General features: G+C 44.9%; 1 protein-coding gene across 2 annotated transcripts in view; it reads left to right on the top strand.

Moving 5' to 3' along the window:
* slc66a2 (solute carrier family 66 member 2) overlaps positions 1–18,184 on the top strand; it is a 55,957-nt gene that overhangs the window by 13,371 nt on the left and 24,402 nt on the right. For both annotated transcript variants that reach the window (XM_029442926.1, XM_029442927.1), the window contains one exon: positions 12,902–13,118. In XM_029442926.1, the coding sequence (XP_029298786.1) occupies positions 12,902–13,118 (217 nt within the window). The remainder of the gene's footprint in view (positions 1–12,901; positions 13,119–18,184) is intronic.

Genomic DNA, 18,184 nt, shown 5'->3' with positions numbered 1-18,184 from the left:
TCTCTCTCGCTCTCTATCGTCCTCGTCGTCTCTCTCGTGTCTCTCTCTCTCTAGTCTCTCTTTCTCTATCTACTCTCTCTTCTCTCTCTCTCTTGTCTCTGTCTCTCTCTCTCTGGTCTCTCTCTGTGGTGTCTCTTCTCTGTCTCTCTCTCCCTCCTCTTCGTGCTCGTCTCTCTCTCTGTGTCTTCCTCTCTCTGTTGCCTCCCCCTCTCTCTCTCTGTGTGTCTGCTATCTCTCTCTGTGTCCTCCTCTCTCTCTCTCGTGTCTCCTGTGCTGTCGTGCTCTCTCTAGTCTCTCTCCTCTCTCGCTCTCTCTCTCTCTGCCTGTCTCCCTCTGTCTCTGATGGTGTCGTCGCTCTCTCTCTGTCTCGTCTCTGTGCGTCTCTCTGTCTCTCCTCTGGTGGTCTCTACTCTCTGTGTCTGCTCTCTCTCTGCTCTCTGTCTGCTCCTGGTCTCTCTCTCTCTCCTGTCTCTCTGTGTGTCTCTCTCTCTCTCTCTCTCTGTGTGTGTGTCTCTCTCTCTAGCTCTCTATCTCTCTCTCTCTCTCTCTCTCTCTCTCTCTCTCTCCCCCCCTCTCCTCTCGTCTGCTCTGTCCCTCTGCTCGTCCTCTCTCTCATCTCTCTCTCTCCTATCTCGCATCTCTCTCCCTCTTGTATGTCTCTCTCTCTCTCTCTCCTCTCTCTCTCTCTCTCTATGTGTGTGCTCTCCTCTATGTGTCCTCTCTCTCTCTCTTCTCTCTCTCTCTCTATCCTGTCTGTCTGTGTCTATCTCTCTGTGTCCTCTCTCTCTCTCTCTATCTCCTCTCCTCTCTCTCTCTCTCTACTCTCTTGTCATCTCTCTCTCTGTGTCTCTCTCTCTCTCTAGTGTCTCTCTCTCTCTGCTGCTCTTCCTCTCTCTCTGCTCTCGTGTGTAGTCTCTCTCTCTGTCTCTCTGTGTCTCCTCTCTCGGTGGTCTGTCCTCTCTCTCTCTGCTCTCTCTCCTCTCTGTCATGTGTCTCTCTCTCTGTCTCCTCTTATCTCTCTGGTCCTCTCTCCTGTCTGCTGTCTCTGTCTCTCGTCTGCTCTCTCTCTCTGTCGTGTCTCTCTCTCTCTCTGTCTCTCCTCTCTCTCTCTCCTCTCTTCTCTACCTACTCTCTCTCTCTCTCTCTCTATCTCTTCTCTTGTCTCTCTGTTGTGTCTATGCTCTCTGTGTATCTATTTCTTGGTCTCTGTCTGTCTTGTTCTCTCTCTGTGTCTCTCTCTCTCTCCTGTGTCCTATCTCTGTCCCTTCTCTTTCTCCTGTCTTCTCTCTCTCTCTCGTCTCTCTCTATCTATCTCTAGTCTCTCTCCTCTCCCCCTCTCTCCCTCTCTCTCTCCCTGCCCCTCTCTCTTCTCTCTCTCTCTCTCTCTCTCTCTCTCTCTCTCTCTCTCTCTCTTCTCTCTCTCTCTCTCTCCTCTCTCCTCTCTCTCCCTCTATCTCTCTCCCTCTCTCTCTCCCCCTCTCTCTCTCCCCCTCTCTCTCTCTCTCTCTCTCTGTCTGTCTCTCTACATCTCCTCTGTCTTCTTCTGTCTGTCTGTCTCTCTCTGTCTGTCTCTCCTCTGTGTGTGTGTGTCTGTCTCCTTATCTCTCTCTCTCTGTGTGTTCTCTCTATGTGTCTGTGTCTCTCTTCTCTCTCTCTCTCTCTATCTCTCTTCCTCTCTCTCTATCCGCTCTCTCTCTCTGCTCTCTCTCCTCTCTTCTGTGTCTCTCTCTTTCTCTCTCTGTCTCTCTCATCTCTTGTGTGTTTGTCTCTCTCTCTCTCTCTCTCTCTCTCTCTCTCTATCTCTCTATCCTCTCTCATCTCTTTCTCTCTCTCTCTCTTCTCTCTCTCCTCTCTCTCTCCCCCCCCCTCTCTCTCGCTACTCTCTCTCTCTAGTCTCTCTCCTCCTATCTCTCTCTCGTCTCTCTCTCTCTCTCTCTTTCTCTCTCCTCTCTCTCTCCGTCCCTCTCTCATCCCCCCCCCTCTACGTCTCTCCCCCTCTCTCCTATAGATCCCCCCTCTCTCCACTCTCTCCCTCCTCTCTACCCCTCTATCCCTCTCCCTATATCTCTCTCTGTCTCTGTCTCTCTCTCTGTCCTTGTGGATCTCTCTCTCTCTCTCTCCTCCTTCTATCTCTTCTCTGTGTGTCTCTCTCTCTAGCTCTCTGTGTGTGCTCTCTCTCTCTCGCTCTCTCTCTCTCTCTCCTATCTCTCTCTATCTCTCTCCTCTCTGTTTCTCCCTCTCCTCTCTCTTCTTGTCTCTTCTCTCTCTCTATCTTGTGTGTCTCTCTCTCTCTCTCTCTCTCTATCTCTCTCTCTCGCTCTCTCTCTCTCTCCTCTCTCTCTTCTATCTTCTCTCTCTCCTCTCTGTCTCTCTCCTCTCTCCTGTGTCTCTTCTGGGTGTATCTCTATCTGTCTCTCTATTCTCTTTTCTATCTCTCTCTCTCTCTCTCTCTCTCTCTCTCTATCTCTTTCTCTGTTTCTCTCTCTCTCTCTATCTCTCTCATATCTCTCTTCTGGTCTATCTCTCTCTCTTTCTATGTATTCTCTCTCTCTCTCTCTCTCCTCTCTCTCTCTCCTCTCTCTCTCTCTCTCTCTCTCTCTCTCTGTGTCTCTCTCTCTCTGTGTCATCTCTCTCTGTGTCTCTCTCTCTCTGTTTATCCTCTCTCTCTCTCTCTCTCTCTCTCTCTCTCTCTCTCTCTCTGTGTGTCTCTCTCGCTCTGTGTCTCTCTCTCTCTGTGTCTCTCTTATCTGTTGTCTATGTCTCTCTCTGTCTCCTCTGTCTGTGTCTCTCTTCTCTCTCTCGTCTCTGTGTCCTTGGGTCTCTGTCTCTGATCTCTGTATGTGTCTTCCTCTCTGTGTCTCTGTGTCTCTCTCTCTGTGTCTCTGTGTCTCTGTCTATCTGTGTCTCCTTCTCTCTGTGTGCTCTCTCTCCATCTCGCTCTCCTCGCTCTTCTTTCTCCCGCTTCCTCTCCTCTCTCTCGCTCATTCTCTCTCTCTCTCTTCTCTCTCTCTCTCTCTCTGTCTTCTCTCTCTATCTGTTTCTCTTTCTCTCTGTGTCTTCTCTCTCTCTCTATCTCTTCCCTCTATACCCTCTCTTCACTCTCTCTATCTCTCTCTCTCTCTCTCTCTCCTCTCTCTCTCTCTCTCTCTCTCTCCTCTCTCTCTCTCTCCTCTCTCTCTCTCTCTCCTCTCTCTCTCTCTCCTCCTGTCTCTGCTGTCTCTGTCTCTGTCTCCTTTCTGTTCTTCTGTCTCTGTCTCTCTCTATCTCTCTCTCTCCTCTCTCTCCCTCTCCTTCTCTCTCTCTCTCTCCTCTCTCTCTCTCTCTCTCTCTGTGTGTCGTTCTCTCTGTGGTCCTCTCGTCTCTCCTCTCTCTCTGTCTCTGAGGTCCTCCTCTGTCTCTTCCTTCTCTCTCTTCTCTTCTCTCTCTCTCTCTCTCTCTCTCTCTCTCTCTCTTCTGGCTCTCGCTCTGTGTGTGTCTCTCTCCTCTGTCTGTCTCTCTCTCTCTCTCTCTCTCGCTCTCCTCTCTCTCGTCAGGTCTCTGTCTCGTCTCTTCTCTCTGGGTCTGTCTCTTCCTTCTCTCTCTCTCCTGTCTGTCTCCTGTCTCTATCTTCTGTCTTCTGCTCGGGCTTCTCCTCTCTGCTCTGTCTCGGCCTGTCTCTCTCTCTGTCTCTGTTCTGTCTCTCTCTCTGTCCTCTCTCTCTGCTACTCTCTCTCTATCTCTCATCTGCTCCCTCTCTCTGTCTCTCTCTCCTCTCTCTTCTCTCTCTCTCTCTCTCTCTCTCTCTCTCTCTCTCTCTCTCTCGTCTCTCTCTCCCCTGTCCTGTCTCTCTGTCCCTGTCTCTCTGTCCCTCTGCCTCTCTCTCTCTACCTCTCTCCGTACTCTCTTCTCTTCTCCTCTCTCTCTCTATCTCTCTCTCTTCTCTCTCTCTGTCTCTTGTGCTCCTGTCTCTCTCTCGTCTCTGTGTCTCTCTGTCTCTCTCTCCTCTCCTCTCCTTTCTCTTCTCTGTTCTCTGTCTCTCTGTCTCTCTGTCTCTCTCTCTCTCTCTCTCTCTCGCTTGTGTCTCTCTTCCCTCTCTATCTCTCTTTGTCTCTCTCTCTCTCCTCTCTCTCTCTTCTCTCTCTCTGTGTCTCTCTGTCTCTCTGTGTTTTTCTCTTCTCTCTCTGTCTCTCTCGTGTCTCTCTGTCTCTCTCTGTCTCCTCTGTCTCTGTCTCTCTGTCTCCTGTCTCTCTCTCTCTCCGTCTCTCTCTCTCTCTCTCTCTCGCTCTCTCTCTCTCTCTCTCTCTCTCTCTCCTCTTCTCTCTCTCTCCCCTTTCTCTCTCCTCCTCTCTCTCTCCTGTGTGTGTGGTCTCGCCTCTCTCTCTCTCTCTCTCCTCTCTCTCCTCTCTCTCTCTCTCTCTCTCTCTCTCTCTCTCTCTATCTCTCTTCTCCGCTCTCTCTGTGTGTGTGTTCTTCTGTCGTCTGTCTCTCTCTCTCTCTCTTCTCTCTCGTGTGTGTCTGTCTCTCTCTTTCTGTTTTCCTCCTGCCCTGACGTTCTCCAAATGCTGCCGTTTCCTGGTCCGGCCCACTATATGGCGTAGGAGACCCTCTTTGTCCTAGTCTCCTCTTGGGACTGGCTCGTGCTCTCTGGATGTTTGGTATTAAAGTGCTATTTTTACCCTTTTTGTTGGATCATTTTAAAAGCAGGAGCCAAAGGATATAATTATTTGTCACCTGTGGTTCAGCCTGTTTGCCTGTTTCTGCCATGAGGAGCAGGATGTGTCCTTCAGTTCCCAGATGTTGTGCTGCTGATTCTGTTTGCCCACATGTTGAAACTGAGACTGTAACTGCTCAGTGAACTCTGTGAAATATTGTTAAAATTGGCAGAACGCCTTGTTCTCTGATCTCAGCTTTGCTCATTGATCTGCTGGTGGAATATCAAAGGTTAGCACATTGTAGTCAGCTGATAGACTCATGAAAACATCCAGCGCAGAGGGAGGAAGATGTGAAGCAGCACCACTCAGAGCCCTGGAGCATCTTCGGTCAGTGTCAGCGCTGTAAGATATAAGATCAGAGCTGCAGCAGATTCTAGAGAGTGCAGTCCAACAGTACAACAGACGGCTCCAAACTGTGTCAGCGTGCACCCGTCAGGTGCAGCAGCTTCACGTCGTCTCTTTCTGCAGTGACTCACAATGGTGTGATTTAATAATCAGGGCACATTCGCAACCTGTACGGTTTTCTTATTGTTCACTTTGTTCTGCACATATTTGTTCTCATAGCAGCACGGCATCATTATCACACCATGCACTTCCATCAAACAGCTGGACGTTTGTACTCTGAAAGGAAAACAACAAAGTGCAGCTGACTTTATATAGAACTTCCTATGATTGCCAAATATGGCTTTATTACAGTAGATATGGCTGTATTGTACCATTCTAAGTGATGGTGCAAAGCAGCACACAGCTGGCACATGTGTGCTGTACAGTATGTCCTTTGTTGTAGTTTTCTTTTTCAGACGCTCGAACTCCTGGTGTGATGGCAGCTCAGTGTGATTGTTATGGACGACTGCCTGCCGGCTTTTAAGGAGATTAAAAGATCAGATCATTTGGCTGTGTCAGGATCAGATGTGCTGGTGATCACTCAGGTGGAGGTAAAAGGGTTTGGAAGGAAAGATGAAATATTTGTAGAAAAAAGTTGTGACGGGAGACGACATCGGGGGAAAGTTTCTCTTTATCTAATGTGAGTCAAACTTTACTTCTCCAGCAGCAAATTAATTAACGTATGTCAACAAGCAAACCATCAAAGGGGGCTCTGCTCCGGGATTGAAAATCCTCTATGCAAACTTTTGTTTCACTTCGGGGTGTTTGTTCCCGTGAGGCAGCAGCTCTCTGTCTGTCACCACCACTTCCTCATTCCTCATGTTTCAGATATAGTCTGAAATCTATTCCAGTCAGTCACAGCTCCGTAGCCTGGTAGGTGATAGGAGAAGATTGTTGATTGGAGGAGGGGGAACAAATATCTGCTTTTGCGTTCCCTTGTTTCATGTGCGAACACATTTTAATACTTAGTTCTTGTACTTTCACTCGGTCATCAGGGAAATAAGCACAATAGTGCAGACACATCCATAGAAGTGCTTCACAAAATGTCTCTATATGAGATCACCAGGTCATATTGTTCTGCTGGGCGACAAGCGGTAACGTTGGCATCTTGCTATCGTGAAATTACATTTATCATTACACAGAGTGCAATCGTGAACAAGTCACCGACCAGCAAAGCAAATAAGCAAACTAGAAAAGTACACTCAGTGGAGTGCAGATCTATGAGTCCCTCTTTCCTCCCAAGCAAAGAGTTGAATCTCACTCAATGTGTTCCTCCTTAAGTGAAGATAAGATTTATTCATCTCGTGTCGTGCTTAACTTTAGTCACATGACAACATATGTGAAGTAATCTGCAGATGCTTTGATCTAAATGAGACCAAACCTTTATGTGGATGTCAGTTTTTGAGCAACGACAAAGACCAGAATGTGGCCTGCAACTTAAGTAGTTGTTCAAATCGAATGTATTTATATAGCCCAATATCACAAATTACACATTTGTCTCTGTGCTTTACAGACTGTATATACGACACCCTCTGTCCTTAGACCCTCTGTCCTTAGACCCTCTGTCCTTAGACCCTCTGTCCTTAGACCCTCTGTCCTCAGACCCTCTGTCCTTAGACCCTCTGTCCTCAGACCCTCTGTCCTCAGACCCTCTGTCCTCAGACCCTCTGTCTTTAGACCCTCGGTCTCTGTCTTTAGACCCTCTGTCCTTATACCCTCGCATTGCACAAGGAAAAACTTCCTAAAGAAACCCCATAATTAAAGGGGGAAACATGGAAGAAACCTCAGGGAGAGTAACTGAGGAGGGATCCCTCTCCCAGGACGGACAGACGTGCAATAGATGTCGTGTGTACAGGATAAACAACATAGTACAAATACAACATTTGACAGAAATGATGTTGTGTTGAAAAAAAGAAAGTTTGGATGAATCCAGGGAAAATGTCAAAAAGGCTTCCCGGTGTCCAGCAGGACCAGGGCAGCAGGCGCAGCCACGATTCCTGATCCTGACGTAAACTTTATCAGTGGCAACCTACCACATGAGACACAGAAACTCCCGGGATGATGCCCCGGATGATGCATACAGAAGAAGAGAGGGAGGGGAGGAGAGAGGAAGAGGAGGATGAGAGCAGGGAGGTGTCCCCCGGCAGTCTAAGCCTATAGCAGCATAACTAGGGGCTGATCCAAGGCAAACCTGAGCCAGCCCTAACTATAAGCTTTATCAAAAAGGAAAGTCTTTAGCCTGCTCTTAAAGTTAAGTTGTTGATCACATGCAGCTCCTACCGGCCGGTTAAAGGTGCAATGTGTAAGATAATTAACTGACATCAACAGAAAGTGAAGTAACGGTGTTGATGTTATGTCGAGGATGTCTGTGTGTTGTGTTGCAGAGAGATCTGACATTAGTTAACTGACAGCTGTGGCCCGTCCAGTCTAGGAGGCGATAGTGAGTCACTGCAGTTCCAGTCTGCCCTCAGAGGGAGAAGAAGCTGCCAGACTCCGGGCTCGTCAACATTACATCCATTTGACAGTTTGTTTTGATTCAATCCAAAGTGGCAGAAACGAGAAAAGGACTCGCAGCATCGCCTCGTCCCCACCGCTGCCAGGAGGCTGCTCCGCCGGGAGAAGAGTGTGAGACACGGGAGACGGACAGATCCTCCGTTAGCAGTCAGCAGATTTAGCCGACTCCCCGTCGGATTGTCAAACTTTATGTTTCTGGGAAGCAGTCCTGTGTCCGCGTGGAGGAGGAAACAAAAGCATGAGTCGTTTCCTCGTCTCTGCCGCCCCATACAACATACAAACTATCAAGACGTTCCTCGGACCGTACAGCCCCCAGCGCCACAGTAAACACAGATATCTAAGTTCCAGGTGAAGATATGATGATAGTTATTTACACCGACTCTAATGAACTGACTGACTTATACAGGTGTGAAGAAATACACAGTAAATATATCAGCATTCAAAGAGATATATATATATGTATAGCTGAATAATACAATATGAAGAATACATTAGAATACAACAAATCTGTTCTCTCTCTAGTTTTTCATAACGGATGGTTTTTATGATTGAAACACTTTGTAACCTTTCCCAGAAAAAGAGAAAAGTTCTGTCCCTGTGCAGGTTGTGGCCCAAAATTAATAAGAAATAATTTAACAGTTTTCAGGATTTGCCCCTCGGGATAAATATAGTTTTTTGAATGGGATAAAATGCACAGTTGCCTTGACTGTCACAATGATTGAGTGGTCTCGTACCGCAGAGGCATTTGCCTAACGATGTCACAGAGGTGCCTGCGATTTCCATTCCTCTTTATTGTTATGGCTCATTGCTCATTCTGGTGCCTGGGGGGGTTTGTACCTGTAGCTTTTGTTGAGTTTGTCAGCTTAGAATAAATCGCTGTATCCTGTAGGTGCAGTTATGCCCTCCCTCAGGACAGGTCGAGGCCTAACTTAGCCTCTCGAGAGACTTTAGTCTTGGTGGCAGTGCAGAAAGGTTGCCGTGTTTGTGCCGGGCTTGGAAGTGAAAGCCCATTAGTCGTTGTGAAAGAAACTCCCTGTCCAAATTTCAGAAAATAAACCTTGTTGATATCGGAGGTTCAATTTTCTCGGGCTGCACAATAACGTCCCTGCTTCTACCGCGGGTGGTTTTGAGTGACAGGGAGACATTATTTCAACTACCCCCCATAGACTGTTCTGGGGTCTAACTGAAGCTGGCAGGGAACAGTTAGTAAACAATTAATTGAAATCTGCAACGCTGACCCGTGTCTTCCTACACAACATGCACCACAACTCTGTGAGACTTCAAACCAAGCTGTGCTCAAGATGTTTGGCCATCGCAGGGAGTCTATTGTGTGCTGCTGCATCCTGTTCCCACTGCTACACTGCTGCCACACAGCATGGGGATTAAAGAGGAGGAGGATAACGCCCGAGGGTTCACAAGTGGCACAGCAAGAGAGGATTCCGTACAGCTTCCCTTAGCGGTTAGTATTTAATGGTGACACTGATCGAACTACAAAATATTGTTTTTTTTGCTGCTCAGAATTTAGCAGGTTTTCGTGCATCTTCACAGTCTGCACAAACAACATTAAGGGATGGTGAAGCACTAGCATGAAGGAGTGTCATCACTAAAATATGAGCTGAGACGAGAGCTGCACAAATAATTGAGAAGCAAGTCATAATCACAATGTTGCCATTTTCTTTGTTCGAGCCAAAAGTGTTTTTTAAGAAGGGTGTTCTGTTCTTTGCTGAATCCCTCGTCAATAAAGGAAAAATAACTTTAATTTCACCAGAGGGAATTTCATGCATCTCTCCTCCACCTCCCACAGCCTGAGACTGGGGGGGGGGATTCTTAATCTTTTTAGTTTAAAAAATGAAATCTTGTATATAAAGAGGTGCTTGTGTATATGCAGTCTTTGTCCCCAGGTGTCGAGATTATAATAAGTAATTCTTTGAAAGCAGTTAACTTCATAACAAATAAAAAGTCTCAAGTCTCACATTTGAGCTTGTGTGTAAAATCAAATGTAATAAGTAAAGAAATTACCTACATTTACTAAATTAATATATTACAATGTGAGGACCAGTTAAGACTTAATTCTACTTTATTTATCTCGGAACACGTGAGCTCAAAACTTTGACAAGCATTTGTTTTATCAAGCCAACATAATATGGAGTAGCAACATACAGCCACCTTTTAGCATATTGCTAACTTTACATTTTTTGCCACTTGGGACAGAAAAAAACAAGCTAACATGATATGGAGTAGCAACGTACCGCTACAGAAGAAACAAGCTAACATGATATGGAGTAGCAACGTACAGCTACAGAAGAAACAAGCTACATGATATGGAGTAGCAACGTACGCTACAGAAGAAACAAGCTAACATGATATGGAAGTAGCAACGTACAGCTACAGAAGAAACAAGCTAACATGATATGGAGTAGCAACGTACAGCTACAGAAGAAACAAGCTAACATGATATGGAGTAGCAACGTACAGCTACAGAAGAAACAAGCTAACATGATATGGAGTAGCAATGTACCGCTACAGAAGAAACAAGCTAACATGATATGGAGTAGCAACGTACAGCTACAGAAGAAACAAGCTAACATGATATGGAGTAGCAACGTACAGCTACAGAAGAAACAAGCTAACATGATATGGAGTAGCAATGTACCGCTACAGAAGAAACAAGCTAACATGATATGGAGTAGCAACGTACAGCTACAGAAGAAACAAGCTAACATGATATGGAGTAGCAACGTACAGCTACAGAAGAAACAAGCTAACCAACACACAGTAAAGTTGTTTCAGCTATCACATTAGCAAACTTAGCTTTATCACACAGACCAATGTTAGGCCTGACAAATCCTTTCTAAGGGGCTTTTACACTGTGAAACATACTGTACTAGCTAGCGGGCTAAGAATGCTAAACCCTGAATGCTTCCACTGCTCCAACTATCACTGTGTGTTTCTCTGTTCTACTATCCAAGCTGGGGGCAGTCGAATCAACACTTTGAGCCATACATTAAATGTAATCATGTGCAAGCTGTGTAAGCCTTTAGCAGCAGCTTGGTGTTGAACGCTGCTCTCTTGCCCCTGATCGCTTCCCTCTGTGCTTGGCTGTTATCAGGCGGTGCCAGCCTGGTGCTAGTTGGCCCAGATTCACAGTTCTCTGCTGCCAGCAGGGCTCCACAGCCACATCAGGCATCTGTAGTGACAACACCTATAGAATAAACACTGATATACAGTAAGCATAACAGCTCCGACAGGATCATTTTAGTATTGATTGAACAGAAATGCATGCCCCTGTACTTGTTTGTGGAACACTGCATTGTGTTGCCATCCTACACGGTAAGGTTTTGCAGGGTGCATCTTGGTTCATCAGAAGTCTGTGACCTGGTCTGAATTGCTCTTTGAGATTTATTCGGTTTCATTTATTGGATTTGTTTGACTTCGCCGTCGGAAAGGAACAATTGGATTGGCACAATATTGCACACGTACGTGCCTGCCATGCGTATTCATCTGGAAATGCCATCTAAATGTCAGAATCGGTCACCATTTCAAACAATGTTTAATTCAATTGGAAACCGAAATGTCATAAATGCTTGTATTCTTTCAATTATGCCTTCATCAAGTCTTGGCAAATGGCAGGTTTGTTCAATTTAGGCACCGTGGTGGTGACGTTACTCCAAACAATGCTTTGATTTATTTATTTATATTTAACTTTACTCCTCTGAATAGGCACTTCTCAGAAGGCCTACTGCAAAGGCCTTCTGAGAGTGCTTAAACGTGCCTCTTAGATCAAGACAGCCTAATTTAAACGTGATTAAATGAATCGGCTCTATTGCATTTGAGGCTTGTAGAAATCCCATTTACAATACAGCAGCGAAGAAACATCTTTGGCTCTCAGTCGTGATTAGATTTTCATGATAAACTCTCTCAATGTCCTCTGCTCAGACACTGTACCAACAGCTACATGTACCCAGTTTCACAACCTTCATACCATAAAGATTAGAGTTTCAGCAGAGAGGAAATGAGAGGTAAAGATGTCTGACTTTGCTTATTGCACCTGTTCCCTCATCAGCTATAGTACCTGAGGCGATGAACGCTTTGTGGCCTTGAGATATTATCACAGTGTGACGAGTGTTGGCTGTGTTGCTTATTACAGGAAGCCGGCGGTGTTGTGCTCAGAATCTTTATCTAATCATTTCCATGGAGAAAGAGCGCATACGAGGTGTGAGGTCATAAAAACACGGTTTTAAATCATTCATCAGTGTCCAGATTCCAGCCTGTTACTACTGCGTGGAAAACACTCTAACTCCCTTCAGACCTCCTCCCTCAACTCTGAAGTTCAAAGCTTCTGTTTTTGCAAGAATCTGAATGAGAACAAGTCCAAATTGTGCACAGTTCAAACAGCCTATTTGTGGCAGTGACATGTAGTTTTATTTCTGAATACAAAAAAGGGATTGTGGGAGTCATGTGAAAAGTCTCACCTTGGGTGTGAAGTTAGTTCAAATATAACAATAATAGAGTATTTGCGTCCTTTTGTTAACTAGATACAGCTCAAAAAAGAACAGATGGAATAACTAGTTTCCTCCAGCGCTGGAGACGTGAGGAGAGCGGGCAAAAGTGACTACATGCAAGTACAGAAGTGTCTCGCAGCTGAATCACTAACCTGCAATTTATGTGTCATGAATACGTTTGTCCCGATTCTCCAATTTGGTTAATATTGGTTACATTTTATTTATTTTTCGTGTGGTCGCCGCAGCGTTCCCTGTGTGATGCATCATAATGGTGATAACCGGCCATTTAATGGGCTGATAACCTTCGAAAATTGGTGTCACTAAAAGGCAGTGATGTAATGACCTTTTCCTACAGGATAACATTTGTGACGGCATTTTTCTTTGTTGCCACTTCAAGAGAAGCTACTGTTAAGAACTTTCATTCAATATCGCACTTCCATATTGTTGAGCACTCATAAGAAACCAAATAAAAAATTAAAGGTCCAAATGAAAGCAGTAGAGGCTGAATAATCAAATACACTTGATCCTAAATGTAAAGAGCATAATCAACCGAATACATTATACAACTGACATTTATTTGTAAATTAATGGACGCCCCTTTTTAAGAAAAGCAAAATCATCGCCATGTTTGTTTTGTATTTCTGGATGTAATGAATATTGCGTCCTCTAGAGGCCACTAACTTCCCCTGTGACGTGTCTGAAGTACTTTTTCATCTCAACATTACTGATGCAAGTCCCTTTTTTTAGAACTGCTTTGCTAGATCTTCATTTCTGTGAACTCATTTCTGTATGTTGTGAACTTTCTTTTAGACTTTGACTGGAGCTACTTCTGGTTGTGGAGCCGCTTCGTGGATTACATGCAGTGCGTGCTGGCCTTCACGCTGATGGCCGCCTACATCACTTACCTCTTCCTGGACTCTGCGCTGTTCGTGGAGACCCTGGGCTTCCTGGCCGTCTTCACTGAAGCAATGCTGGGAACACCGCAGCTCTACTGCAATTATCAGAACAAGTCCACAGAGGGCATGAGGTATTTATTTTCATTTGCACATATATACAGGCATATAAACAGACGGTAATAATTCGATCCCCGGCCCCTGCAGTCAACATGTCGAAGTGTCCTTTGGCAAGATACTGAACCCCAAATTGGGTGAATGACATGTGTTGTAAAGCGCTTTGAGTGATCGTAAAGATTGGAAAGTGCTTATTACAACTGTCATACTTAAAAAATATAAAAACACAGATTGCACAATTCATCAAAGTTTCAAGACTAAGCAGTAAAACAAACATTGATAAAAATGTACATTTACAAAGTCAGATGTTTTCTCAACAACGATAATGTAGATGTTGATTGTAGTGATGGAAGTTGTTCCAAAGAGATGGTCCTCTGTATTCCAGTGAATATCGATTTAATTCAAGTCTCATCAGTAATAAAGAACAACATGAAAAAGCACAAGCACATGGAAAGGTTATACATCAAAGACGATGTCATTCCATGTCTGATGGGTTGAATTGTGGGTTTTTCATTTGAAGTCGCACTGCAATTAGAGGCATTGACGTAAAATAGATTGTTGAACATGTTTACAGTTTAGCAATATATTCTACGAGCCGTCTGAGCTGTAGTCGAGCTCTGGGAACGAAAGTGGAGCACTTTTTAAAAAGTAAATGAAAAGCAATGAGACGTGAATGGATTTACAAAGAACCCAATAGCAGGACACGGTAAAAGAAAAACGATGAGGAGAATCTTTAAATTGGAAAGATGAAACTGATAATGTATTTATTACAAGTCTGAGATTGACTACAGAACACACAGGCCTGGAGAAAAGCTTCCTCACAGTGTGTGTCCTGCCTCAGAGCAGTGTGTGTGTCCTGCCTCAGAGGTGTGTGTGTGTGTGTGTGTGTGTGTGTGTGGTGTGTGTGTGTGTGTGTGTGTGTGTGTGTGTGTGTGTGTGTGTGTGTGTGTGTGTGTGTGTGTGTGTGTGTGTGTGTGTGTGTGTGTGTGTGTGTGTGTGTGTGTGTGTGTGTGTGTGTGTGTGTCCCCTCTCTCTGCTGGTTGGCTTTCTGCAGCAGACGGATAACATTGCTCCAGCAGGTCTGCCTGTCCATTTAACCGGCCATGACAGCCCCGCTGCTGGACTTTCCATACCCCCTCTGTCCCATGCCTTATTTATTTTGGATTTGTTTGTACTTCCAGCCCACTCCACACTTTGTCTGCCACCCTCATTGTTCACAAGCTGTCTGCAGTAGGTTCCTCCAGGAGGAGGTCCACCCTCACTTACTCTTATATCGCTAAGTCTGGTGGACTCCAGGGGTTATTTTGGGATTAGCTAGTGTTTCTGACTTCCAACTTCCCATGACGTTATCAGTCAGTTGTTTTCCGTGGTTTCCCAGAATGCATTACAATAAATCCAGAGACAATGGTTGTAAACAGGTTTTCAGTCAGGGTGGACATGAGGGCATCTATAAATATACACACTTCTTGTGGTTACAATGCTTTCTGCTCTGTCAGCTGGTGCGTGTGCAGCTTCCATGATGGAGTCGCTCCTGTCTGATTGTTGAAGCTTTTATTCTGAAGTCTGACAACAAAAGCTAATCATTGATGTTTTAGAAAGAGATGTGTTGTGCTGTCAAACCCATCAGCAGCAAGTATCGTTCCATCTACGTTTGACCAGTTACTCTTGGGGATAAAACGCTCCACCTCACACGGAAGCAGAAATACAAGGCACATTAGCCGATATCTGCTTTTAGTCTTTAGTCTCAAAACAAAGTTTCAATGTGTAAATCTCTTGTTGCAAAGAGCCAAACGGACTTTATGTTTCTTGTTCTGTTACTTTCTTGCTCGTTCAGACTCGTGTCTGTATGTTGTGCACCTTTTGACCGGAGCTGCTTCTGGTTGTGGAGTCGCTTTGTGGACTACATGCAGGTCGTTTAATGCTTTTATTGCGAAGCAGGATGTTCAGTTTATTATTAGCAGCATCTGTGACACGATGTATAGTGAGCGAACGGTAAACAGTGAGGCCGACGTCTGTGAGATTACATCGACTCCGCCACAACCAATAACACGGCTGCGTAGAGCGGGAACTACACAACGTAAACGCGTTGAATGGTTATTACAGAAAGTCATTAGTACCCCTGAATCATTTCGTGTGTGTGTGTGTGTGTGTGAGTGTGAGACTGCAGTTATTTCTGCCTCGAGCATAAAATAATTTGTTTATTTTTCGTCTCCTCTCTCTGCACAACCTGTTGAGTCTGGCAGGCTGTTGCTAGGTTACGTATACTTTAGCACTCTGTTCAAGGTGTGTGTGTGCAGGCATATGAAGTTTAGCTTTCAGAGTGCAATTTTTAAAAGCAAAAACCAATTACTTTAAAAGAGATCATGAGATGAGGGTTATGTTCAGGGTGTGTTTATGCATATGTGAGCGTGTTTGTGTGAATGAATAAGTGCACACATGCATTTTGCAGAGACGGAAAACAAAGCGACAGGAGACGTAAAGCAGATTGTTTCCTTTCCTGTAATTGCGTAGAATAAATAAAACGATAAGGTCCCGCTGCACGTCCGCGTGGAAGGTTTCCAGTAGGATGAGTCACACTGTCCTCACGCTGTCACACAGGCAGGAGCAGGATTGAAATAATGAAATGTGGATAGAGTTCGGGGGGGGGGGAGGCGTTAGTCCCATGACGGCAGCGCTGAAGGTATTTGGTATTGTGTCTGATGTACACTGAGCTCCAGCTTCTCTGTTAACCTCACCGATGAGGTTTGACACGACTAACGGCTCCCTGGAGGTTTGCATTAACGCCACTCGTGCTCTGTGCACGTGGTGACAGACATTTCACGACTCTTCTTCCCATTTTTAACGTGTGCAGTTTGCAATGACAACGACGGCAGATGGGTCGTATTCTGACACATTTTTAGGAACGATGAGACAAAAGCAGGATCCTCGTTTTTAACAAACGTCCGTCAAGTTCGCCGGCTGAAGAGACAAATGTTGCCTGCACCAGCTCACCGTACATAATGTGACCGTGTAGAAAGAAAGAAGTGCAGTGTAATCCGTTTCTCACTCTTACTCGTGTTTTTATTTGTAATTAGCCTTAGGTGTGTATGAGTGTGTGTGAGAGAGAGAGAGTTGGAGATGGTTCAACAATAACATATTGTGGTAATATAAATTGTAATACCTTCCTATAAGTGCTGAAGCAACTGACACCTTGTCAAAAGACCGGTAGCCTTTTTCACACAGATAATTTTCATGAGAGTGTTGAGAATGTACTCCTCCTCCGCTTGTGTGTGTGTCCTCTCTTTGGCTTGTGTCAAACTGGATAATTCTATTCAGCCAGTGCTGCTGTAAATACTTGAAGACGGATAGGACATTAGGCCAGATGAAAGGTGTGTGTGGGGGGGGGGATGACGGGGTTTTGTGTTAATAGTTTTCAGGCTGCAGTTAAAACTGTCCCATCATGCAGAGCCAGAGGTATGTGCTGATACTGACCAGCCTGCAATAAAACACAACACACACAGACAAACACAAAACAGGGAGGTGGGACATGCAGACAGCCGACTGCAGCCTTGTAAGGCTTGTGGTCTTCAGCTGCATCCCAGTGTGCTACACTAGATAAGAGTGCCTTATTTAGCCTGCAGGCTGCACACACGCACACACACACACACACACCCCTGTGGCCGGGCGCTTGGCTCTGCCGTGTGCAGCCGGGCTGCAGAACCTTTAGATCATCTGTCCAGCCCGTCCTCCCTCCAGCTGCTCACAATTGCTGAGATTTGGCGACTGACATGAAGTCTTATTTTGTCAGAGACAAGTTGCTGCATTTCGTATGCTGTGTGATTCTCTCACCAAACAAATCGCACATCATTTAGTAACAGACGATACAAATGGTGCAAAATAAATCTACTCTCGTAAAATAAAGTTAGCTGTTATAAGAAACTAAACTATCAGATGTAATGAGTTGATGCGCGGTCCGGTGTGGAACGAGGGCTTTACCCTTTAATTTATCCTTCAAGGATAGTTTCACAAAGTGTCTTAAAGCAATACTTGCGTCCATTTAAAGAACGTTCACTGCGATTGTTTCTCCTTCTGGACGCGTACAACGCTTTCACACGTGCTGTTAATGTAAACGCACAATGGAGGGAAAGAATGAAACGTGGAGACTTTAATGTGTGGAGCGCTGAGGACACTGTAACCTTCCTCTAATGCATGACACAAACAGATTCCCACTTTGTTTTTGACCTGCTCTTTTAATAACACCACCTTGTTAGTTCCTCTTCCTCTGCAATGTTATATAATGGCACCAAACAAGCTGTTTATCTGGATGAACCGACTTCTAATTGTCTATTTTGTGGAATTTAGTTTCAAACTTTCTCTATATTTGCATGAAAAACGTGTCAACAGAGAGATTTCAATGTTCAGTTGAAGTTTATTTGAAGCTCCAGCTCTGAGTTAGACACATAAAGAGGACATCCTCCAGCTTTACAGGCTTTCCACTACAAAAACTTCCCTTTTTGTGCTGTAGCTCCGCCGCGGCTCAGCGACGTAAACAGTGGAATCACAGAAAGCTTTCATTTTGGGATGCACGGCTTTGTTCTCCTCATTCCTTTCACACCTTTCTCCTAAATAGTTTCCTTCTGAACTGCAAAGGAATTCCTCTGCGTGAACCTCCCAGTGTTAAAGTGTGTTAGTTGGCATATTGACTCCTTTATCTGCTCACTGCTGTGCGTTAGCAGCTGAACGGCTGCAGAGAGACGATAAGACGTTAATAGCAAAGACTTTAAAATGAGATATTAATATCTTGTATGTTGGCTTCCTCCAAATATGGGTTTTACTGGGTTCAAATTAGGCTCTTTATCCAAACAGCTGACAAGTGTCACTTTGTACGGCTGTATAACGTAGAACTGTGTCTGCGCTGTTACTAAGTAGTTTGTAAATGTACACAATTATGTTATCTTGTTAAAATATGACCTGTGCTGTTTTAAAATGAATTTAAATGACATTACACAAAGATGACAAATTATAAAACATTAAGTGGCCACTCAAGACACCAAATAACGTTAGCTATGTTAGCTATGTTAGCATTATCTGTATGTACACATAT

Source organism: Cottoperca gobio, chromosome 11 (assembly GCF_900634415.1).
Source record: "Cottoperca gobio chromosome 11, fCotGob3.1, whole genome shotgun sequence".
Lineage (NCBI taxonomy): Eukaryota > Metazoa > Chordata > Actinopteri > Perciformes > Bovichtidae > Cottoperca > Cottoperca gobio.
This window is presented reverse-complemented; position numbering and strand designations above follow the sequence as displayed.